The 26,508-nt window shown below is 41.4% G+C and overlaps 1 protein-coding gene across 2 annotated transcripts in view; it reads right to left on the reverse strand.

The window, feature by feature from the left end:
• The window catches only part of LOC143885097 (nuclear pore complex protein NUP1-like), a 63,956-nt gene extending 38,027 nt beyond the window's left edge, over nucleotides 1-25,929 (reverse strand). The window contains exon 1 of one of the 2 annotated variants that reach the window (XM_077389086.1): nucleotides 25,476-25,929. In XM_077389086.1, the coding sequence (XP_077245201.1) occupies nucleotides 25,476-25,710 (235 nt within the window). In that variant the 5' untranslated portion in view covers nucleotides 25,711-25,929. The remainder of the gene's footprint in view (nucleotides 1-25,475) is intronic. The other variant, XM_077389085.1, reaches the window with a different exon arrangement.
• Between the last annotated feature and the right edge of the window lie 579 nt (nucleotides 25,930-26,508).

Below are 26,508 nucleotides of genomic sequence, written 5' to 3' on the forward strand. Positions count from 1 at the left end.
GAGAAAAGTCTCTATCCTAGGAAGCCTCTATAGGCTTTAGTACCTAAATGAAGAGAGACCGCTCTCTTCTGATGAGTATTCGGACAGAATTCACTTACAAGATCAACATGATCACAATATCTTGTAAGAAGACTTAAGTGAAGACAGAGGCGAGAACCAAATCGCTAAAAGAGAGAGATAAGAACACTGCCTACTTAAAAGAGATCTGCTGTTTTTTTCTTTTTCTCGAACAGTCAATCTTTCAAAAGCCTTGGGGTTCCGGGAAGAAGGGATCTGGCAGATAATCTGGTTCCGGTGTGGGTGGCTAGTGGTGCTAATCTGGTTCTGCTAGGCGGTGGTCAGGTTCCGAGAAGAAGGGATCTGGCAGATAACTAAAATTTCGGTGGCAATCGGTGTCTAGAAACTGGAGCTAATCTGGTTCCGATAGGAAGACCTTTTGTCGAATCAGTCGGGCCGTCTGGAATTCTCAATGTTAGGAATTCTGGGTCTGAAAATGGGTGGTTTATTTCCAGAGGAAAGAGGGCTAATAGAATTGAAAGGGTGATTCAGAGACATAAAGAGGGTGGTTTAGGTGACTGGAGATGTTCTCGCTGTGGGTTTAAAAATTTAAAAAAAAGATCGGTTTGTTGGGGATGCAAAAAGATATGGTCAAGCCCATATTTCAATTTCCCTTAGCAGGCAAGATCAGGTAACTCTGTTCCTGATAGATTGGAGGAAAATCACTCGAGATTGAAATCTGGGAAGATTAGTCTGGCAACTTCTGATGGAGCGGTTTTTAATTTGGAGGTGATACCTCTAAAATCCATTAGCAACGCTGACCTTAGCATTTGGGGAAGGATTAAACCAGGATGGTCTAGAAATCTGAAGGCTTTGGAGATTTGGCTTATCCGGAAAAGTAGTCTTCACTGTGACGTGCTGGTTTATAGATTTTAATTACGCCCTTGCTAGGATTCAATAGATCACATCTTATGGATTCATGGAAATCTGCTATTAATTCCCCATTCTTAGAGCTTTTATTGTGGGATAAGAAATTTCCTAAAGTGGGGAGTTGCCATTGGTGGAGTATTGAAGGAATTCCGCCTGAGGCGTGGTGTGAAGAAAATTTTAGGAGAATTGAGGTGAAAATTGAGAGAGTAGTAGAGATTGATGCATCTTGCTTAGCTGGTAATGGGTATTCCATCGCTAGGATTCAGATTTTATCTGCTGGGGTGGTGGGTAAGGAGATCTCCATTCAGTCTTCTTTGGATGGGTATGTTAGATGGGTGCATGTTCAGAAGGAACTGGAGGAGGGAGATTCCAGTTCCGATTGTGATTCCGACCTGCCCGATGAATCTGGAAGTGAGTTTGTGATGCAGATAATAGGCCAATAAGTGGCATATTTGCCCATTAGGATTTATATTTCCATGTTATTTAGTTTAGAATTTATTTTCCATGTTATTTTAGTTTCTAGGAATTTTATTTCAATATTTACTTTTTAGGGATTCTTAAATTAGGCAGTTTCCTTATTTTAAGGACTTCTAATTGCCTATATATAGGCCTTATGTAGTAGAGATTTTTTTTTGATTGATATTGAATAAAGATTCTTCTCTCTCTAATTCTGGTTTTCTTCTTCCCTCTTCTGATTTCTTCTCCTCTCCCTAAATTCGTTTATTCTTCTCTTCTTCTTCTACTTCTCCCTAAATTCGTCTCTTCTTCAGGTTATTTTTGTCTCTTCTTCCCCTTTCCTCAATTTCTCTTCACGGTCCTACATCAATTTGGTATCAAAGCCAAAGATCCAAGAATTTTCGACAATTTCTTCCAGCGAAGGATCTAAGTCTCCGAAGACAATCAACAACCGTGATCAAGATCCGAGCGCAGTACCGAAGTCCATGAAACAAGCTTAGAAGCTTCCCCGAAATCTGTCCAGAAACACCCACGAAATCTGCTGCCATAAACCACTTAAAACCAGCCCCACCAGTCCCTAATTTGCCCAGAAATTCGTCTCCATCAGCCCCTTTAAAAACCTGCAGAAACATCCCCCCAAACAGCCCCTTGAAGTTGCAAGTTGCAGCCCAAAATTTCGTCACCCAGCCACAAGCCACCTGCAGATCCCCTTAAAACCCATACCTTGAACCTCACCTTCCCTGTATTTTGTTATTTTCACGGGACTTCACCACCACCCTCCTCTGTCGAAACCCTAAACCCAAAATAAACAAAACCCATAACCAATTTACAACCCCTTTTATCAGTCCCCCACCTCACCTCCAACAGCAAACCCCTTTCCTCCTCTTACCTATACAATTTAACCCTCATCCCATAAAATTTCAGCAGCCCTTTCCAAATCCAGCAGATTCCAACGACAAAAAAAAAGAAAAAAAAGGACCGTGTGCTACCCCTCCTTGCCGGAGCTTCCCGCGCCGCCATCCTCGCTCCACCGGCATCTCTATCTCACAGAATCATATAAGAGGAGGAAACCCTCTATTTCCTTTTATAACCTTTGCTTGTTATTTTATTAGATAACCTGCTATCTTTTGGTAACCTGCTACCTTAGGTAACCATTACCTATAACCTACTACCAAAAAGTAAGGAGATAAGGATGGACAACCTTGTCTTTCCTCCTTCACAACCACGTAACAAGTAACGTACCTTATTCACCCTTCTATTTTATTGACACGAATCAGCATATGAAGAAACTTAGGGGCTAAGGCAACCCACTTTAAGAAATAAATATCTTCCGGAAAGGAAACCCGAGAATTAACTCCGACGGAAAATAGCAGCAGTGGGGCATGGGCTTTGGCAGAGGATACGATTAACTCAGAGAGGTAGCAATCCAATAGGAATTGGGGCTGATGGTCTTGATGCAAATTGAAGGGTATTTCTATAGTAGTTTTCTATGTGGAACAACAGGGGTTTAAACTGGTTTTGTTTACGAAGATGGGGTTTTGTAGGGACTGATTGTTGGGGATTGTTCAAGTGGCTGAAAATCAGGTTTGTGAAGGGTGTTAAGTTGAGATGGGTTTGGATTATGGGTTTGAACAACAAGGGTGGTGGCTGGGAGATGAAGTAAGGGTTAGGTTGGGTATTGGGTTAAAGAGATGAAGGTCAGGGTTTCAAGAGGTTGAAGACAACCGAGTTGACTGGGTGAGTCAATTCAGTTGCACGAAAAACACCTTCTTCGCAGATTTTCTTTGCAGATTTTCGGCGAAACACGAGAATCTTTGGATTGAGAAAACTTGGAAAAAATCGCTAGAACTCTTGGATCTTTTGCTTTGATACCAAATTGATGCAGGACCATGAAGGGAAATTTGATGAAAGGGAAGAAATCGCCCATGTAGAACTATAAATGCGCAAACCTCTCCTGACAAGTAATGTAGCGGGGAAAATGGCAATGTACTCGTCCTGGATCGGCATGATAGCAAGAGGCAGTATCAAGCTATGACCATCATTCAAAAGATCAATACGCGCTGGTATCTCATCAAGCTCAATGGAACCAATAACAAAGTCATCTGCTAGAATCGTATCTGGCATAGGATCAACAACAAACTCAACAGGCTTGATAATCCGCTCAATCGGCTCAGGGATAGGGCAATCCTCAACAATATGCTTTCGATCATTTGTCTCAGGTAATGGCTCAACAGTCATGTCACTCGGCTCTGACTCAGGACGATGCTCGATCAACTCTGTCAAGGGAAAAGCCTCACGTGGATCTGTCACAATATCTGCCTTAGAAGTGTGAAGCTGGCTTTGCAAATTTGACTCACGTATACAACGCACTGAAGTTTCAGCTATAATTTTAGCTTCGCATATATAATAACGGTCTTCTTTTAGTCGTTCAAGGAGGGCTTCGACTTTACTTTCAACATTACACAACACTGTATATTCTCGCTCACGATTCAATCTCTGTTGATTTAAATAGTCGAGCGCATAAATATTCATAAACGCATCATGAACATCCTCCCAACGACAGATTGGCTGCTCACGTCTTCTACGACGATTCGTTTCAATGTGGCTCCATGAGCATCGGGCTTGTCGTCACACAGTTTCTTTAGCTCAGTAGATAGTCTGTCGGTGATCATGGCCATTGTACTCATGATATGCGTCTAGAGCATCAATCCAACGTAAACATGTATCCTCATAATAGCGAAAGTGAGTGCGGCCATTCCAATAGCTTTCGTCGTTCCCATCAAAAAACGGAATAAATGGTGGAGTCATAGAGATTGATGATGAAAACTGAAATCAACCGTCCGATTTGTTTGTCATGTCGAAAGGAATACAACGCCTGTCTCGGATCTCAAATCGGATGACGGAAAGGTTTTGATCGGATGATGGCACGTAAGCGACAACTGAGATTGCTCCTGAAACTGTGCTAAAAGTCATTGTCTGCTGCTGAAACTGATACGGGTGTGCTCTACTAATCAAGTACTTCAACTTTCGTGTTGAAGTCGCGGGCCAATTTCAAGCGAAAATAGTCCGAATGAGGAGAGAGAAACTAGATAGAGGACAGAGACTAGAGAGAGAAAGTATGGAAGAAGTGAGTAAAAAAGAACTCTTTTTCTGTTTTTTTCTGATTTTTTTGAAGTGGGGTGCCTGAAGGAAAAAGAGGGTATTAAATCTAGTAGTACTAAAATGAAATTCAAGACTGGGTGGTCCAAGGGAAAATAGGGGTGCTGATAAGATAGGTATCTTATCTCTTCTTCTCTTTCCAAAGTGGTCAAGTGACTTTCTGTGCCTATCCCAGTTCCTTGCCTTTTAAACTTTAATCAAAAAAAGAAAGAAACAGTACTTGACTTGTATGACCTGTGATTATAGGTCACAAGTTAAGCAAAAAGTAAGTAAAGGCAATACTTACCTGTTAGAACAGGTTACAACTTTCTCTGCAAGTCACAGCACTGACTCTTCTTTTTCTTTTTTTAAACAAAGTGTATCTTTGATACTTATATGTTGCTAATATTATGGCTCCAGAAAATGAGGCAGCAAAACAAGTCACGTTCTCTTCTTCTATTTGGGGGAAACTTGTTGTGCAAGTTATTGAATTGGGAAAGGCAAGTGTAACGTACAAAGCTAATTGCCCCACATGTGGAGTCCTCCTTTCTTTGGGTTTCTATTTGAAGTCAATCACGTACCAAAATAAGGACTCCCTCACTTTGACGGAAACAGCACGAGGTAGGGTTTCCTTTCCAGCTCCAATAAGGCAACAGAGAATACTCATTGAAGTTGGGTATGGCTTGGTGATGGCCTCGGGACTGATTTGGGCAGATAAAACAAGGTTAGGGTTTAGGTTTGGGACGAGGTTGGGTTTTTTGGTGATGATGCAAGGGTTTTTTTTTTTTTTTTGCTGATTTCTGGGTGATGGAAACAGCAATAAGTTGCTGTTATGAATGGGGTAAGGGTGATAAGATGGGGTTGTGGGTCTATTAATGTTTTATGGGCTGTTTTGTATGAAATTTTCAGTGTATAAAAGGCTCTAAGGTGACGGTTTGGAAAAATTACCAGCAGATTTTGGATGGAAAATAGGGCAATTTTAAGGAGCAGGGATGGCTGAGAAAGATGCAGAAATTTTGCACTTTCTAGGTGGTTGAGGCTGAGATAATGGTGGTTAGGTGAACTAAGAAGCTGAGAATTGGCTGATGAGGGGCTGAGTTTTAGGTGGTGAAACCGGAGAAAATTTGGGTGGTGTTAATCAAGCTAAAAACTTCTGAGATTTGGACGTAACATGGATCTTTAGCTCTGATACCAAATTGATGCAGCACCGTGAAGAGAAATTGAGAAAAGGGAAGAGAAATAGACGAAATGAGATAGAATTAGAAGAATAGGGGAAGAAGAGACAAAAATAACCTGAAGAAGAGACGAATTTAGGGAGAAGTAGAAGAAGAAGAGAAGAATAGACGAATTTAGGGAGAAAATAGAAGAAATCAGAAGAGGGAAGAAGAAAACTAGAATTAGAGGGAGAAGAATCTTTATTCAATATCAATCAAAGTTTACAAAATAATCTGTAAAGAGGCCTATATATAGGCAAATAAACAACCTAAAAGATAGAAACCTACTAAAATAAGAATTCCTAAAAATAACATGGAAAATAAAATCCAAGAAACTAATAGCATGGAAATAAAAATACTAGAAACTAAATAATGCGGAAATAAATCATAATATCTGCATTATTCTCCCCTGCTTGAAAAAGAACTCGCCCTCGAGTTCTAGTCCGCCTGGATCCAATATTGCCAATATTGGGCTTAAATGAAAGAGGAAAAATCAAGGATTCCAACGATGAAAAAATTATCGAAAACGGAAGCCAAAATCTCCGAAAAAACGGCATTTTTCCGTTTTCGCATGCTTTCTCTTTCCCCTCTTTCTCTCTCCTCCAAGGGTGGGTCGACACTTTTTTCCAGCATGGAAAAAACGTGCCCACCCATATATTTCAGCCCCCAATGTCCCCCAGTTCACCCCCTTTATGGCATTTTCCAAAAAAAATCCAAAATTACTTAATATGAGAGAGATATGTGTTGCCTTTTTCTAACCTTTCTAAAATGAATAAAATCATTTAAGGATCAGCAAATAATTTGTTTTAAGAAGGAAATAGCTGAAAATTTTGTTTCTAAAAGACAAAGATCTCATTATATCTTTAAGAATTGCTATTTTTCCAAGAAAATAAATTTCTAAGGCAATATTGAGATTTCAAGAGATCTTCTGGATATGTGGCAACCATCTAACCTTCACAAGCATTTCCAAATATGAAAAAGTGATCTCAACCATACACATGTCTCTCTTTTATTTTAAGTAATTTTGGGCTCCCAACACCTATAAATACCCATGCTCTCTTCTTCTCTCAACGATGGACGACACTAAGGGAACCCAAAAAATTCTCCCCCTCCCTCCATAGCCGGGCAACACAACCCTCTTCTTCCCTTTCTTCGCTAGCTATCACCAATCCCTCTTACCCGCCAACTCTCCATGGCCGACCCCTTTTAGCCTCTCCCTCTCCATGATCACTAATTCCCACATCCCCTAGCCGTCTATATATGTCCTAATCTATAGCCATCCGAGCCCACCCCTTTCAATCGTCAGAGCATGCCTCCATTACAACCATAGCTAATCAGCCCCCATACCCATACCATTAACACCATTAAGTTTCCATCCTTTCACACCCAAACCACTCATCCCATGGCCCACATTCATCCAATTCCATCCCTATAGCCTACATGCATCCTACCCCATTCCCTTTCCCTATTACATGGCCATCATGATGGCTTACATCACTCACATCTCATCCCCAAATTATTTCAACATCCCTACTACATCCCACACCATCCGAACCTACCTCACCCTTATTACGCCTCATCAGACCCTTTCCCATTATATTCTATCCCCAAACCATATTAGATACCACATCACTTTAGCCCAAAATCCACCCAAGCACCTACTCGGCCCCACCTTCCTTTGCACTACAATCGGCTCCACCGAACTGTAGCCCGCAGCCTCTAGTCTTTCTTTACACCATAGCTGATACACTAGCATCTCTCTCACCCTTGGCTGAACCTACTCTAGCCAAAGCTCACTACACAAAAGGCCGAGACTCCATTAATTCAATTTCATCCTAAGACCGGCATCCACGATAATCATCGTTCACGTAAAGGCGAAGGGAACATCGAAAAGAGGATCGACATCAATCGTCATGGAGGAGATAGGCATTTATTATTCTGGAACTATTTCGGTCCATCATCATGTAATTTGCATGTTGGTTCTCTTGAACTATTTTTCGCAAAGCCTGCATATTAAGCTCCCCTTGTAATTATTCCCACTATCCTTAATTTGTGCACATGTAAACCCAACCCAAATTTAATTGGACTTGGCCGTCATGACCCCATCTTAATTACATCCGATTCACCCAAACCCCAACCTAAAGTAGCACCCCAAACCCCAAACATGCAACCCAACCCCAACCCGAGCTAACCCGGTTCCAATCCGAGTCAGCCCGAGCCAACCCAGACTCAACCCAATCCAGCCCAAGCTAACCTGGGTCCAACCCAACCCGAATTGACTGGAAGCAATCTAACTCAACCCGAGTCTGCCCAGACCTAACCTTGTCCAACTCGGACCAACCCGGTCCAAACTAAAATTGCTCCACCCTTGTCCAACCCTGACCCAATCCGAATCGTGCTCAACCCAATCCAATTCAACTTGAGCTGCACCCAACCTAACCCGTTTCAATCCGAGCCATACCCACCTGATTCACCCGAGCAACACCCATCCGATCCAACCACTTGTCCAAACCAAATCAGCACCCTCCATTCACCCCTAACCCAACCACCGACCACCATATTTCATCCACTCCATCAACCCATAATAACTCATCATATCGACATCCCATGGCCCATCAAATTACATCCTGCAGCTTGTATACCATGGCCCATCAAATTACATAGCTTGTATCCCATCCCCATCATAGCCATCTCATCCACCTTCTCATTCCCATCCACTAGACACCCTATCTCATACCCCAATGAAGCCCATTCATCATCTTATCCCATTAAAATCCATGCTTCCCATATCGATTAGCTGATGCACCTCACCTGTTCCCATTAGCTAACTTATCCCATCTCATCCCATGTATCCATAACCCATCAGATCCTTTACCTCACATTCAACAATCATATATCCATCCACCTCCATATTAGCATCTCATCACCTCAAGTCTTACCCAATCTCACCCTTCGCCTAATCAAGTTGCACCCCTTCAACCCAGTAGACCCGCACAACCAACCCTTAATCAAACAGCCATCTATACACCACACATCCCATGCCCCTCAAGTTTGCCCAGCTAGCCTACCCATAGCTTGACCCCAAACCCAAACCAGCATAAAGCCATCCCCAAAACAGCCCATACCAAGCCATGCCCGAAACAGCTTTGTTCCAAACCCATGCCCCAGATCTGTTGCGACTTCACCCTTGCGCAGTGTGCATGTGTCTAATCTATTGTGCATAAACCCATTATGAACGAAAGAGCATGGTTAATGTGTGCACGTGCTATGCACATCTAAACAAATCAAATTAATTTGATGTGCCCAGTTTAAATGCCCATGCAATCGAACCTGTGTACATTGTGTGCATAGCCATGCAGTCTTGAGCCAAATCCAAATGGGTTTTATCCCAACCAAATCTACGCCCAGCCATAACCCTTATAGGCCCATCCTGACTGGACCCTAGCCTAAGCCAACCCGGGTTGGACCCAAATCAATCCTATCCGTAACCAATCCAACCCAATTAACCCGAGCTAACTCGAGTCAATCCGATCCAACCCGGATCGAACCCAAGTCACACCCCTAACCCGCACCAACCCGAGTCAACCCGGTCCAACCCGATTCAACTCATTCTAACCCGGACCAACCTAACACAACCCAAACTGGTCCAACTTGGGCCAACCCGAACCAACCCGACCCAAACTGGACCGAACCCGACTTAACCAGGACCCAACCCAACTTAACCCAACCTTACCCAATTCGACTCAACTCGGTCTAACCCAACGCATGCCCCATTCAATACTCGACCCTATCCAACCAAACCCAACAGAACCTACTCATAGCCTTAACCCTCGATAGATTATACCCATCTTATACTTCCATGATGTAGCTCATTATCCCACATCCCATTCAGCCATAGCCATCTACCCCATCCTATCCCAACAGAATGTCTTCTCTATACTTCAATACTATAATCCCCAAGCCATGCCATCCCCATCCCTTAACCTAAAGTTCTATATCCCAATATAGTTGATCCCACCATGATCGTGTACCCATTATCATTGATCCCATGTCATCTCTAGCCAAGTCAACCAAGTTGTGGCCTTCCATAAATCCAACTGATTCACACAACCCAAGCCCAATTTAAGTCGTACCCCCAACCCGCAACCCCAAGCCCAACCAAAGCCGCGCCCCTAGCTGCACCCCATCCCAAACCGGTCTGACCCAGACCCAACTCGACTCAACCCAAACCCCACCCAACCTAGACCTAACCTGGTCCAGCCCCAACTCAACCCAAGCCAACCCGGATCAAACCCAAGACGCACCCCGGATTCAACTTGGACCTAACCCGATCAAATAAAAAACCCATAGCCTATCTAAACATTCTTAACCGAATCCATGAACCTATGCTACCCGGATCTAATCATCATCTTCCATGTACCCTCATCAGACCTCACACCCCATCCCCATGAACCATAAACCATGTTAATTCAGCCGTACTTTCATCCCCCATGCCCCATGCCATCTTAACTATTCCAATGGCAGGCACATCTCATGCCCACTATCACATGACCGGGCCCTATATCCCAAACCCCATAAGTTCATCTGATTACTTCCATGCCCAGGCAACAATATTGCATACTACAGCCTACATCTCCACTCCATCATATCCTAATAGTCATGTCCCTTCCATCATACCAAAAGCCACATGCCCATCAGATCCCATATACAACCGATTTGAACCCGTTCCTTTGGTCCATACGAATTCACCCATCATTTCAAATTAGTCCCACTTCTAGTACCAAATTGCTCCATCAATCTTTCCAATGCTAGATAGGCCTCACCCATATTTCCAAATTCACCCATCCATTCCAATCCTTACGGCCAAATCCCAAAACTCAATTACCAACTCCGAGTCACATAGGAATCCCACTCCAATCCCCTTCTTTTGGAAACCCAAAGCCATCTCTCAGGACCCAACCTTACCTGAACAAATCTAAACCAAACCTAGCAGCCCTTATTCTGTGCTTCTCAACTCAATTCCTTCTCTAAGTTCCATTCCCCCATGATTCCCATTCCAATCTTCCAATTCTAACCAAAATTTCAATACCATCATCAACATCCAACCCTCTACATGGAACTACGTGTGGCTTGATCCCCACCACAGGGTACGCAGGCAACTTGGCACCCCCAAGTTCAGTCGCTCCTTTCTTCTGCCTCTTTCATTTCTGACACCCTTCTTCATCTCTTCCATTCCCTTTTCACCCTTCCCTTTTCCTTAAACTCTTTTGCATGTTAGATGTTTCCTTTTGTTTAGCCGCATGATTAATTGCATGTTCAGATTTCTTTATTTAATCCATGTCCTCATCATATGCTTAGAAATTGCATGTTTAGCCAACTTAACCCTTGCCCTTTGATCCACAGATTGTATATGAGAGGAGAAAACAGCAAAAAGTTACTTTACTAAGTAGCTTACTTCCCTATCAAGCTTACTTTATGTGTATGTGTGTTATATAATTAAAAAAAAAGAAGTAAGGTGGTGTTACGTGAGAAAAAGAAAGGGCAAGGGTAAGTGTAGATCAAACACCCCTATTATTACCTTGGATACCCCTTTTTTATAAAAGTCTACTCATTCCCACCCCCCTTCTTTCCTTGGGCAACCCCCCTATTTTTACTTACATTTTCAGGTGAGTCTGTCGAGTGTCGAGTGAAGGAAAAAAAAAAGGTGTTATATTTCACCCCCACGCGCACCCCCCACCCCCCCCCCCCCCCACACACATATTCCTTCAAACACCCCCCTCCAATTAGTATAAACCAATTTAACCCCCGCCCCCCTCTTTTACAGTAGGCAACCCCCCCCCCCCCCCAAAAAAAAAAAAATCAGAAATCAGAAAAAAAGAAGAATAGAAAATTCGTTTCTCTCTCCTCTCTCTCTGCTAGTTTTTCTCTCTCCTTGTTTGGGCTATTTCTGCTCAAAATTGGCCCTCGACCTCAACACGAAAGTTGTTCGTGACAACTTTTAGAGCGCATTCACCTTATTTTCAACAGCGGACCGTAGTGTTCCGCACAGTTTCAGGACCCATCTCAGCCGTTGTTTGCACCCATTCTTCCGATCATCAGCTTTCACTCATCCGATTTGAGATCCGAGACAGGTGTTGTGTTCTTTTCGCCATGACAAACAAATCAGACGGTTGATTTCAGTTTTCGACGCCGATCCCAATGGCTCCGCCCTATGTTCCATATTTTGATGGGTACGACGAAAGCTATTGGAATGGCCGCACTCACTTTCGCTATTATGAGGATACATGTTTACGTTGGATTGATGCTCTAGACGCATATCATGAGTACAATGGCCATGATCACCGCCAGACTATCTACTGGGCTAAAGAAACTGTGCGACGACAAGCCCATTGCTCATGGAGCCACATTGAAACGAACCGTCGTAGAAGACGTGAGCAGCCAATCTATCGTTGGGAGGGTGTTCGTGATGCGTTTATGAATATTTATGCGCTCGACTATTTGAATCAACAGAGATTGAATCGTGAGCGAGAATATACAGTGTTGTGTAGTGTTGAAAGTAAAGTCGAAGCCCTCCTTGAACGACTAAAAGAAGACTGTCATTATATATGCGAAGCTAAAATTATAGCTGAAAATTCAGTGCGTCGTATACATGAGCAGAGACAGCTTCACACTTCTAAGGCAGATATTGTAGTAGATCCGTGTGAGGCTTTTCCCTTGACAGAGTTGATTGAGCATCGTCCTGAGTCAGAGCCGAGTAACATGACCGTTGATCCATTACCTGAGATAGATGATCATGAGCATATTACAGAGGATTGCCCTATATTTACGCTGATTGATCAGATTGCCGAGACTTGTGCCGACACAGATGAACTTGTTCCACAGATTGATCATGAGGTCCATCAGCCTGACATCACTGCCCAAGCTTCAGTCCTAGACTCTGATTTTATCATTGATTCTACTGAGTCTAATGAGATAATAGCGGATGACTTCCATGTAAATTCTCTTGTGCCTACTGAGTTACCAGTTGATGTTGATTATGTGGAGGATGTTCCTCAATTGGTACCACCCATAGCTGTTTTGCCGATCACGCCGATCCAGGACGAGTACATTGCCATCTTCCCAGCTTCCCTGATTCTCACGAAAAGCGTGTATTTTGATGATTTTGTATGGATGCTTTCTTCCATATTCCGCCGCCAGCCTTTCATATCACTTTCATTGCTGTCTCGAGCATTAGCCATCAGGATTTATTCAGACGGATTGCGCCTTATTCTGCTTCATTGGATTATTTTCATATTTGACCCAGGCGGACTAGAACTCGAGGGCGAGTTCTTTTCAACTGGGGGAGAATGATGGAGATAATAGGCCAATAAGTGGCATATTTGCCCATTAGGATTTATATTTCCATGTTATTTAGTTTAGGAATTTATTTTCCATGTTATTTTAGTTTCTAGGAATTTTATTTCAATATTTACTTTTTAGGGTTCTTAAATTAAGCAGTTTCCTTACTTTAAGGACTTCCAATTGCCTATATATAGGCCTTATGTAGTAGAGATTTTTTTTTGATTGATATTGAATAAAGATTCTTCTCCCTCTAATTCTGGTTTTCTTCTTCCCTCTTCTGATTTCTTCTCCTCTCCCTAAATTCGTCTATTCTTCTCTTCTTCTTCTATTTCTCCCTAAATTCGTCTCTTCTTCAGGATATTTTCATCTCTTCTTCCCCTATTCTTCTATTTCTCTCCCCTTTCCTCAATTTCTCTTCACGGTCCTCTATCAGTTTGGGTCAGGGACGGGACCGAGGCTTCATCTGAAGAGTCTTTGCCCGAGGACTCTGGTCTTCTGGTGGTGGAGGCAAAGTTGGGTGGTCCTGAGAGGGGAAGGTTGGTGGAGATGGCGCACGATAGCCTTGAAATGGGTCTTTGGATTATTCGGCTCAGGTTAGCGGATGGCCAAATGACGGTGATTTTGACTTTCAAAATGAGGTTCCAACAGTGGTGTACAGGTGGTGAAGTGTGTGTGGTTCTTTTGCAGATTCAGCGGTGGTGGACCCCACGCTTTTGATTAATTGCCTTATGGACATCATAGGAGCGACTCCCCCGAGAAGTCCTCGCGAAGAGTCTGTTGGCTTGGACAGGTGTCATTGGGCCTTGGATCATTTAAGTGGGGCAGAGGGTGGGCCTTTGGTCTTGGCCCATAATGGTGCTGCTGTTGGGCTTGAATCCCGACCCAGCCCTTTGGATCTATGGAACCATTTAGACTTAGGATCTATTTGATATGGTGGGGCTCGGCTGAGGTCTCAAGCAGAATCATTTAAAAATAACTTTTATGAAGATGGGTAGCTGATGAGGAATCAGATGAGGAAATTAGGGATTTTTTATCGCCATGGCGGGAGGGGTCCTCGAAGGGAATCTATCCGGTGGGGGAGTCTTCTTCGGAGTGCCTTTCCAGGAATATGCTTATGAGTGGGATTGCCACTCGTTTGGTTTTCGATGAAGGGGAAGATTCAGATGCTTGTTTGATGGAGGACTTTTTAGTGGCGGGATGTCCTTTCGATTCTCAATCTTCCAATTTAAGGGTGGCGATGATAGGCCCGTGTGGATTAGGAAGCTTGCAATGTAATAATCGATTCATTCGGATTTGCTATCAGAGTGGCTCTAGTAATGTCTCGGTGGGTTCTTTAGTTTCTATCCGGGTGGATCTGTCGAGTGGGGGACCAATTCTTGTTTCTTCCTTCGATAACCTGGTTAGAATTTTCCTAAGGAATATGTTTCAGCTCAGGGATGCTTCTGCAATCTTATTGGGGAAGAAAAGAGTTAATGTTTCTTTCGAATCTCTAGAATCGGAGGGGGCGTGGTCACAAAATGAAGCATCTTGCCTCGGTATCTGATTTATCCGTTCCGATTTTTCCTGAAGGGGAGTATGGTAATCTCTCTTCTGTTCTGTTTGCTAAATCAGATTCAAGGCTTAAATCTCGGGTTTCTCAAGATTCGTCGAAGCTGTGGGAGGGACCTCATGAGGAAGCTGTGGAATTCTTTGTGAATCATACTATGGGGGTTAGTAAAGAGCTGGGTCTGATTTATGTTGGACTTGAAGAAGACTTTAGGAAAGAGATAAAAACAGCAGAGTTAAGGGATATGGCAGTTCAAGAATTATCTAAGAAACGTCCTGAAGAACCCTTAAAAAAGAAAGCTAGGGAACTTCAGATATTAAAGTCAGATATCAATTATGATGGATGTTTGGCTACTGCAGGTTCTTTGCTGGAGCAGACTGGGAGGAAGTCTGGTAATAGAAAGGGGAGGAGTATCGGTAATAAGGTTTCATTATGAAGATCTTTTCATGGAATGTACATGGTCTGGGGTCCCTGGATAAAAAAAATTCATGTTAAGGAGTTTGTAAACAGGTTGAAGCCTAATCTTATTTGTCTGCAAGAGACCAAGATGGAGGTAATCAATAGATGTGATATCAGTAGTTTGGGGATCAAATCGGAATGGGACTTTTTGTATATATCATCAGTAGGGGCCTCGGGTGGAATATTAGTAGCTTGGGATGAGAATTTCTGAGGAAGCAGGATGTTTGGAGGGGTAGATTTTCTCTTTATGCGGCTCTGAGGAAAGTGGAAGATAATTCGATGTGGTGTTTCTCTGGTGTTTATGGTCCGGTCCTAAGGGAGGAGAAAGGTCTATTCTGGGAGGAGTTAGGGTGGGTAAGAGTTGCGTGCTCTTTTCCATTGTGTATAGAGGGAGACTTTAATGGTGCTCTTTTCCATGGTGTATAGAGGGAGACTTTAATGAAGTGAAGGAAGTGGGGGAGAGATTGGGCTGCTCTAGGTCTAGTCGAAATATGAGGGCTTTTGCTGATTTCATCGCTTTAAATGAATTAATAGATCTTCCATGTCTGGTGCTTCTTTTACATGGTCTAGAGGGAAAGGTCGGAGTCGGTTAGACCGATTCATTGTGTCGGGTAGTTGGATGGATTCGGTTCCGGAAGTTTATCAGAAAGCTCTGCAACACTTGGTGTCGGATCATTGTCCTATTCTTCTGGATCCTAGATTAGAATCATGGGGTCCTCCGCCTTCAGATTTGAAGTTGCGTGGCTTAACATTCCTCATATGGAGGATAGATTGGGATGGTGGTGGGTTGATTGCAATGCGAAGGGTCCAGCTGATGTAATTATAGGACATAAATTGAGATATGTTAAGAAGAGGTTAAAAGAAAGGGTGGAAGAGAGAAAGGTGAAGTCGGGTGGCAGAAAGCTTTGGCTGGAGAATAGAATGGCGGAGTTGGTAGCTCTAAAAGAAAGTGGTTTAGGGGCTGAGGAGGAATGGGAGAGTTGGGTAGAATTAGGCAGGAGCATAAGTCTTTGCTTCTCCATGAGGAGATATCTTGGCGTCAAAAATCTAGAGTGAAGTGGTTGTCAGAAGGGGATAAAAATACGGCATACTTCCACGCAATGGCAAGTGCTAGAAGGGGGAGGAATAGAATTGTATCCCTTAAAGTGAATGGCCATTCGGTGTCAAGTAAGGAGGATATTTCACCAGCTATCATTGATTTCTACACTTCTTTATACTCGTCTGAGCACTCTTCTCGTCCCATCCCAGAGGAGGTGGAGTTCAATTGCTTGAGTCTAGAGGAAAGTGCTAAGTTGGAATGTCCGTTTGAAGAGGAGGAAATTGAACAGGCTTTGTTCTCTTTGGCAAAAGATAAGGCGCCTGGGCCAGATGGTTTCCGTCTAGCTTTCTTTCAGGCTTGTTGGGCTTTTGTCAAGATAGATATTCTAAGATTTTTTAAAGAGTTCCTTGAAGGTTTGTCGCTGGACAGGGGCACAAGTGCGTCATTTATTGTTTTGATCTCAAAGGTAGAGGGAGCTTCAAGGGTGTCTGAGTTTCGGCCAATTAGTTTGGTGGGTTGCTTGTACAAAATTTTAGCTAGTGTTCGGATCAACTCAAAGTAGCACTCCCGTTTTTTTATCTCTAATAGCCAAAGTGCTTTCATTAGCAAGAGATAAATTTTCGATTGTTCTCTCATTGGGAATGAAGTCATTGATTCATATTTGAGAAATGGAGAAAGGGGCGTTATGTGTAAACTTGACATGGAGAAGGCCTATGATAGAGTGGAGTGGGATTGCTTGGATTATCTTCTTGGGAGGATGGGTTTTGGTAATCGTTGGAGAGGATGGATTAGGAAGTGTATTTCTTCGGCTTGGTTTTCTATTCTTATAAATGGCTCTCCGAAAGGTTTTTTCAAGTCTTCTAGGGGCTTGAGGCAAGGGGACCCTCTATCTCCTTTTCTTTTTGTCATTGTTTCAGAAACTCTTAGCAGATTGATGTATAAAGGACGTAGAAGGGGTATTCTGGAAGGATTCTCTATTGGAAGGGATAGAGTGGAAGTGTCGATCCTCCAATTTGCAGATACTCTTGTTTTTTGTGCGACTGAAACTGAAAAGATCTTAAACCTCAAGGCAACTCTAAGATGCTACGAATTGATTACAAGTCAACGCTCCAATTTTTTGAAGTCTAGAATGTATGCTCTTAACTCATCTACAAATGACGCCCATGTTTTTGCGAAAATTTTGGGATGCAAATTGGATAATCTCCCTTCTTCTTACTTACGGCTCCCATTGGGGGTGGGAAGACCAAATAAATCCCTATGCGATCCTATAGTAGAAAGAATTGAGAGAAGACTAGAAACTTGGAAAAGAAATCTAGTATCAAAAGGGGGAGATTGACTTTAGTAAAGTCGGTTTTGGCCAATATTCCTGTTTACTTTCTGTCTTTATTTAAATGTTCAGTCGGTGTGGTTTTGAGAATTGAGCAGATCCAGCGCAGATTCCTTTGGGGTGGTTCAGACAATAAGAAACACATTCCTTTGGTGAAGTGGGAGAAGGTGTGTATACCAATTAAGAATGGAGATTTGGGGCATTCAGTTTAAAGTATACTCAGGGGATCGTATTCGCTTTTGGTTGGATGCGTGGTGTTCGGTTGAGCCTCTGGGAGACCTTTTTCCAAACTTGCTTTTGGTAGCCTCTATGAAGAAAGCGTTAAGTGTGTGAATGCTTTGATCGTGTTGATGGTAGAGTGATTTGGAATCCACGATTCAGGAGGAACTTTCTTGATCGTGAACTAGTCTCTATTGCCCAGTTATTTGATATTATTGAAAGGTGTTACATAAAGAGGAGTGGATCTGATAAAAGAATATGGATTTGGAACTCTTCAGGGTTTTTTTCAGTTAAGTCTTTATACTCTCACCTTGTCCCATCCTTTGAAGTTGCTCTGTCAGCCAAAGTGTGGAAATTTCATTGTCCTCCCCGGGTTAGATTCTTTGGATGGGCGGTGTGTAGTGGTCGTATTCAAACTATTGAGTTCTTACGTAAAAGGGGTATGATATTAATGGATAATTGTCCTCTTTGTTTGGAGGATGGGGAATCTATAGACCATTTGTTTATCCATTGCAAGGTGGCGAAAGAGATTTGGGGTCACATTTTATTGAGGTTTGGTATTTATTGGGTGTTCCCAAAATCCATCTCTGAAGTAATAAAGAGTTGAGATTTTGTTCCTTGGAGAAGAAAAGGGAAGGTCTTATGGAAAATTTGTCTATTGGCTTCGTGGTGGATTATCTGGAAAGAAAGGAACAATAGGGTATTTGTTGGTGATGCTAAATCTCCCTATTGGCTTTATGTTAGAATCATTGGCTTATCTATTTTGTGGGCAAGAAACCTTCCTATGTTTAGATTTGTATCGGCTTTTGATCCATGGGAAGGTTGGCAAACAGTTTGGTCTGAAGCAGAAAGAAGGTCTCTTGTTATTCAGCATTGGGTGCCTCCTCCTCCTGATTTCCTCAAACTCAATTTTGATGGGTCATGTTTTGGTAACCCGGGTCCGGCGGGTATTGGGGGCTTATGCAGAGATGCCTTAGGCGAGGTTGTGTGGTCTTTCTCGGGTCCAATTGGTATCTCTGATTCAACTGAGGCAGAAGTCAGAGCAGCATTTCATGGTATCATGCATTTAGAGAGAGAGCAGTTTGACTCTGTAATAGTGGAAGGAGACTCGTCCAATGTCGTTAGTTGGTTGTCCGGGGTGGCGGTTCCTTAGTTTTTTTTTAGGAGATCGAAGATAAGATTTCCAGTTCCTCAATTGTTTTTAAACATGTAAGAAGATCGGCTAATGGTGAAGTTGATTCCCTAGCAAGATCCGGAGTGAGTAGATTGGGTTTGGAGTGGTTTGACTTTCTTCCGCCATGAGCTTCTTTTGCATTTCTATTTTTTCTTTCTCTCGTAAATATTTAGGGTCGTCTTAGTTCCTTTTTTAATACAACCTTTACCATTTCAAAAAAAAAAAGAACACTGCCTATTTCCACAGTATTGCCGGTGCAAGAAGACGTATCAATAGACTCTTGAGCATGAGAGTGAATGATCGAATAATTGAGGATCGGCATTCCATATCCTTGAAAATAGTTTCTCTTTGAAAAGCTATATTCCTCCAAAAAAAAATGCCTTCCTCAACCAAAAATGGTAAATTTCTCGAAGATAAATGAGTCCAGCACTTGACTAAAAAAAACCCTTTTCGAAGAAGTAAGTCAGAAGAGTCGTTTTCTCCATGAAAAAAGATAGAGCCTGGATGGATTACACATGGCCTTCTTACAAGTTAGCTAGGAATGGTTTCCTAGCTCAAAAAAATTGATGGAAGTTTTTTGAAGAATTCTATAATGGTAATGTAATCAACATGTGTACAAGGGCCATGTTCATGACCTTAATTCGTAAAAAAGATGTTGTGGATCGATTGGTCAACTTAAGATCTATTGTGACCTAGTGGTCACGGGTTCGAGTCATGGAAACAGCCTCTCTGCAAAGCAAGGGTAAGGCTGCATACATCTAGCCCTCCCCAGACCCCGCAATGGAGGGAACCTCGTGCACTGGGCCGCCCTTTTAGTCAAAGTCTTAGCTGATAGCCATCGGGATGTATTGGGAGACATCATTTTCAAAGTACGAAGTGTGTTCCCTAAAGTTAGATAGATCCTGGATGGCGTGCTACTGGAAAATGAAAGCATTGAATACTAACATAGGCGAATAAATCCGGAGTTCTCTACAGAGTTGACATGGAAAAAGCATGCAACAAAGTGCAATGGAATTGCATAGATTATCTAATGAGTAGAATGGGCTTCGGAAAGATATGGAAAGGATGAATGATGAAAAGCATATCATTGGTGTGGTGCTTGTTTTGGTTAACGAGACCTCCAACCAATTTTTTCGGGGCACTGAGAGGCATTCAACAGGGAGCAGGGAGATCCTTTATCCCAATGTGTCTTTACGGTTCTGGTGGAGGGACGGAGCAAAATGATGGAGAGGGACAAATCTAGATATCTGATCGAAGGCTTCAAAATTGATAAATCAAGGGTCAAAATTTCATATCTACAATATGCAGGTGAGACCCTACTATTCAGTTGTCCTGCCTCCTAATATTTGGAGGCTCAAAATCATAGGGTTGTTCTTACATGTTTTGAGGTTGTCGGATTAGAGGGTAAGGGTGCGTTCTTTAACCACCCGGGAACTATTTTTCGCACTTTTGCTCCATAGAAAAAAAAATTTCCCGACGATGCCGTTCTTTAACGACTCTAATAGATATTCTAAAGAATCAGTCCTTATTTTTTGGCTTTATTTTTTTGGAGCTAAGATTTTTCGCTCCAAGAGATTAGGTTCGATTCGCCGGGATGCTTGTTCCCTCTCTCCAACTTCTTCACGTTCTCCCCTCACCACCAAAAGCGATGTTTTCTTCTTCATCACCCAATCGACAAACCTTTAAAAAAACTTGCTCAGAGAAACAAGAACGTAACGGGGAAAAAAAAAAAAAAAAAAACCCCAACTTCTCTCCCCTTTCTGGAATTAGGGTCTACCGATTTCAACCCCTCCATCCCCTTCGTACTTGCCTCTGGCAAAAATGCCCCATTTGATCCTTCTGAATAAACCTAACCAAAACCCTTGATTTAGGGGAAAAGTGGTGGGAAAGTTGGTGACAATGAAGGGATAGTTGTCGAATCTGAAAAGGATGAATGAGAAAATTGTTGAGGAGTTGTAATGAAGGGAGCAAGACTTATTTAATCAATGATTAGATAAATCATGGGTTTTGGTTTTTGGGTTCCCTCCAAACACCAGCTTACCTACACACAAAAAAAAGATTCATCTGGTGAGGGCTTTCTCCTTTCCTTTAATTTTATTTTTGCTCCCTTTTCTTTGATTTGATTTTTGGGTTGGATCTGGGTTTTATGCTTTTTTCCTTTATTATGGATTTTTGTTGTATGGGTTTTAGGAACAATATATATCGGTTTCTAAGTATGCTACACTTCAGTGTTGTCGTTCAAGTAATCACAGAATTACTTTGAATGTGTTAGGCTGCCAAAATTTATATTTTGATTTTTGGATGGTTTTTGTTTTTGACTTTTTGTTAATGTGTTTTTTTTTTTGTAGATCTGCTGGTTTGGGTTTTGTGGAGTTTATTTATTCTTTTTCCTTCCTACCGATAGTAGTGGTGGTTGTTTTTTTTGTTATAAATGTGAAGGGAATCATGGAGGAGCTTTCCAGAGAAGAAAGAGTTTCGGAATTATAGCGGGGCATGAAGCAGGAATATAGCTGATGAAATTCTCGAGTCCTTGAAAGGGTTGAATGCTGATGCCAATGTCTGTGAGTGTGAACAAACAAGTGGGTGTGCTTTCATTTGTTTGGTTTTATAAATATTATCTGATTGTACTACTTTGATTGCTTCAATTGCATAGCACTTCACATTCACCTTGAAGAAAAGGGTATACAATTTTTCATAGAACTGGTTTGCATAAGGACAAGGTTGTCTTATAAGGAAGCAGGTAAGTATTGAATAACTCATATTTTCTATGAGATATAGTTCAATGGGGGAAGTTTCTGCGGTCTAAGTCTTAAAAATCCAGGGCTAAGGTACCGACTGTACATGAATTGAGCTCTACTAACAGCTTGAGTCATCTCATGGTTTGTAGATGGAGATCACAATGTTATTCACCTTTTGATTCGTTATAAGGATAAAATCAATTTTAGTTGAATATAGGAGTGAACACAATTCTATTTTTTAAAAATACATAAAATGATTCATAGAAATGAGATAAGAAACGTGATTCTGATTCTGAAACCAATTCAAAAAATAAGAATTGATTCTGGCTACCAGAATGAGAATCACGTGAATGGTAAAAAAACACACCCTAAACATCTCTAATCCCGGGTTATAGGGGTGTGGTTGGAAGATTCATAAATTGAGATGTACGATGATGCATTTTCTTTGAATGGTAAAAGTAGAGTTAATGATGTACGATGATATCTTGAAATGCAAAAAACGTAGAAATTCCATACTCGTATCTTGGCATTCCCCTTTGTATTAGCAAACCGACTAAAAGCCTATGGGAACCGGTCATTGAGAGAATGAAAAGAAATTAGCTCCCTAGAAAAAAATCCTTGCTTTCCAGAGGCGGTAGAATCACGCTAATCAAGGTTGTCTATGCGAACCTGCCTCTTCATTTCATGTCCTTATTTCTCTGTCTGGTATCGATAATCCAAAGAATGGAACAACTTCAAAGGAATTTTCTGTGGAATGATAAACGACAAAAAATATCACTTAGTAAATTGGGACAATGTATGCAAGCTTTTAAAGATAGGGGCCTCGAATTTAAGAAGCTGAGATTGATGGATAAAGACTTGCTGGAAAATGTTGTGGAAATACAGAAAAGACAAACAACGCCTTTTGAGGATCACTATGGATACCAAATATGGATCCAATTTCGAATAATGGAAACTGTTGAATGGATATAGATAGAAAGATACTATAACGTGGAGACATATCATGAAATTTAAGGCTTTATTTGAGAAAGAAATTTGTTTCAGAGTGGGAGAAAGGGATAAAGTTAGATTCTGGCTCGATAATTGGTGTGGCAGGAGAATTTTAACAGAGGACTTCACTGTGCTCTTGTGCTCTTTAGTGTGGCTTCACACTATGTCACAAATGTCGTTCTTGGGAATTTCTCAGCAAGGGAAATCTCGGGATATATTAATTTTTTCGGGTTTAGAACGGGAAATAAAAAGTAAAAACAAAATTATTAAAAAATATATAAAAATATTAAATTTAAGAAAAAAATATAAAATAAAAATATCGTAAAAATATCAGGATAATATCGCGATATTATCGGGATATTTATGATAAAAACAAAAATATCGCTATATTTTTAAAATCTTGGGATTAGTTCGGGATTTTTTCGTTTTATCAAAATCTCGCGATAAAAATGCTATATTTTGAAAATATCGGAGATATTTGTGACATAGGCTTCACATAAAGAGAGAAGGATAGCAGACAGCATACTCAACTAACAAGAAAGTGGATTGGAACACCCTTCCGAAGAAACGTTTTTGATAGGAAAATAGATTATGTTGCTTCTCTCCTTTCCAGAATCAACTCGACCTATCTCAAAAGCCAAAGTAAAGACAAAAGGTGGAAATCGACTTCCGTGGACTCTTATCACTGTAAGATCTTTCTTCAAAGTTTGGTCCACTCTGCCCCCTTGCGCCTACAAGGTTTGGTATATCCATGCCCCGCTGAAAGTAAATGGGGTTTGTTTGACTTCTTGCCTCAATAAAATTCTTACTATTGACCATTTGTGGTGTCATCATAACATTATTGTCAGTCATTGTGTGTTGTATCACGCTGATGCCAAGTCTCACAATCACTTGTTGATTTACTGTGGATATACCCATGAACTCTGACATTTTGTGATATGTCTATTTGGAGTTTGTTGGGTTCTCTCTGATCACATTGTTGGCCTTACAGAGTTAGGGGGTTTGCCCCTTGGCCTCACTGAGGTAGGATTCTCTAGAGCCTTTCCTTTGTTGTTTTTCCATGGCTGGTATAGAATAAAAGAAACAAGAGCCTTCAAAGGTGTATCCAAGGGTGTGGACAGTTTGCAGAAGCAGATCTTCTCGTTGGCTGTCTGGTGGACTTCGATCTTTCCTGCCTTTAGAGGATTATCAGTGACTTCTTTCTATTGGTCTTGGGAAAAAAATCAGAATGAGGAGATGTGTCACAGAGAGCCCATGGCCAAAGTGGGAACCACCTCCTTTGGGAAAGCTGACATTGAACCTCAACATATCAAGTCTTGGCGACCCTAGATCGGCTAGCCAAGGTTCTGAAAATCGGAATCAAATCGTAAATCGTAACAGGGTACAAATAGTATCGAAACGTGAATATGATAGTAAATCATAAGATTTTTTCAAATTTATATATATATATATGAGGGAAATATTAAAAAAATCAAAAATAAGAATAGAATGTGTAATTATCTATTTTTATTCAAAAATATTAAATTAAATATAAAATTCCATGATTAGCAATCCAAACCTGCGGCTGATATTGGTAAAAGAAGGATGAGGAGGAGAAGGATAGAAGAGGAGAATATGAAGGAGAAGGAATCATTCAAAAAAAAAAGGATGAAGGAGAAGGATAGAGTTAGGGTTATCTTTACTTATTTTTAGGTTATAAGCTGGGGCGGGGGGTTCACACACGATTTATTTCTAATCATAAAGGGCCCGACATAAAAAAAATAGTAAAAATCACATGATTCAAAGTCGAATCGTAATTGAATCATACGATTTTTACGAAAACGATTCTTCCTTCCAATTTGAATTGTTCAACCCTCGATTCGGGTTGCATTGTAGATTCAAATCGTGAATTGTATGATTTTAACAACATGGTGGCTAGCATTAGAACTATGTTGAGGACTGTTGAAAATGGTCTGATTTGGGCCCTACTCGGGTCCCTTGGTATAAAAGATTCTACCGAAGCGGAGATTCAAGCACTTCTTCACGGAGTTAGATTGTTGGATAAGTTACAAATGAATCAGCTTGTCATTGTGGATGCCCCCCTCAATGTGATTAGATGGTTGATAGATGATGTCAGACGCCCCTGAAGGCCAGTTGATACTATTGAGGAGATCCTAGACACCTTGGAGAACCATAATATTGAGTTTAGATATGGATGGAGATCTGCCAACTTGGATGAAGACATTCATTGGGATTCGCACTTTTCTTTAATAGAAATTTTTTTACCATTCCCCAAAAAAAAAAAAATGAGTCCTACGAACATGTCAAAATTACAACCCATGTACAGACCCCACTAACAAGCAAACTCCACTGAGAAACATGGACTCTCCTCATCAGCAAAGTTCTTCACGCACATTACCAATCAAATTCTAACGTATCCATGTCCCCAGCCCCCCTATCATACTCAAGAACCATACTCGAGTAATCAAATACTTCAATTAAACTCAAGTAAAAAAATTTGTGTAAAACCAACCAAATGACAGGGAAATTTTATATTAAAAAAAAAGAATTACTAAAGATGGTCCTTCTTGTTCCACTCTGCAGAACAAAAATAGTCTCAAATTTTCCACAGTCTCTAAGATGTGTGTGTGTGTGTGTGTGTGTGTGAGAGAGAGAGAGAGAGAGAGAGAGTGGGGGGGGGGGATCATTTTTCGAATAACCGTTATAATCTACAACAAATAACCAGAAAAACACAAACCCAAAATCCCACAGATTGAAACCAAATAAAAAAAATGCAACAAGTAACCGTTTTTGCCCAAATTGACCCAAATCCAATCCCTATAGCCCTAAAGAAAACCCATTAAAACCCCATAAACACAAAAACCTAATCCAAGCCCTAGAATATGAAAAGGGATCATCAAATTGAACCTGAAACAGCGGGCGGAGGAGCGGGGAGGCGTTTTCGAAATACAGATGAGAATAATCTGGAGGCACTTCCTGTGATTATTCTTGAAGCAGGATCGACGATCTTTGACACCCAGCTAGGGTTTTTGAGAGCATGTGGTCCGCTTGCCGGTCTATCATACGGCGTTGCCGGAGCTCGCCGCAACGGCCGCCGGCGAAACTTCCCGCCGATCCCGCCCTCATATGAACCTGTCGCCATGGAAAGAGCAGTTCCAAGCACAGAGAGGTAGAAAGAAAGAGAGTAGATTAGGGTTTTTATTACTGAAACGAGAGCGGGGGAATTGGAAATTGAGAAAGAAGAGAGAAAGTGGCGCTGGGAACTAAAAAAATAAAATAAAATAATAGGAGGAGCGGCTCGAATTGTGACGCATTTCAATCTCTGAGCGCAGCCCTATTTTGAAACCGTTCATCTTGTGGGGCCTCTGCCTGTTATTGTGGACTTTTAGTAATGCCACCCACTCTGCCTCTGGGTGTTTTCAGTTGAGGCCAATGGGATGGGATCATGGGATACATAATAATATGATTCCTCTGGTAACCCCTGTCAACAATTCAATCCATGGGCCCTTATTCTGATTTGCAACTTGGGCCCCTCTTGATGAACACTACCTTTGCTCTTGGGGCCTGTTTGGATGCTCAAAAACAAAACAAAAAAAAAAGGGGGCATGTTTGGCAACCATGAAAAAAAAATCAAGGAATTCCTAGATCTAGATAAAATTCGGAAAAAAAATCTATGGAAAATAACATTTCATGGGAAAAAAATCCTTGATCTAGTAGGTTAGCAATTAATTTCCCTTAAAAATAAAGAATTTTTTTTTATCTTGGAATAAAATTCCATGGAAAATGAGTCTTCCAAATGCTGGAAATTTTATTTTTTCATGAAAAAAATCAATAAAAATTTTCAATGCGTCTAAATAACCTCTGTGGTACGTTTGGATGGCAAGAATTAGTTGCTAGAATCGACATCTAATTCAGATTCTACCCAATTATGCCATTTGAT

Source organism: Tasmannia lanceolata, unplaced genomic scaffold (assembly GCF_043159265.1).
Source record: "Tasmannia lanceolata isolate RefF3 unplaced genomic scaffold, GAP_Taslan_0.1 ptg000008l, whole genome shotgun sequence".
Taxonomy (NCBI): domain Eukaryota; kingdom Viridiplantae; phylum Streptophyta; class Magnoliopsida; order Canellales; family Winteraceae; genus Tasmannia; species Tasmannia lanceolata.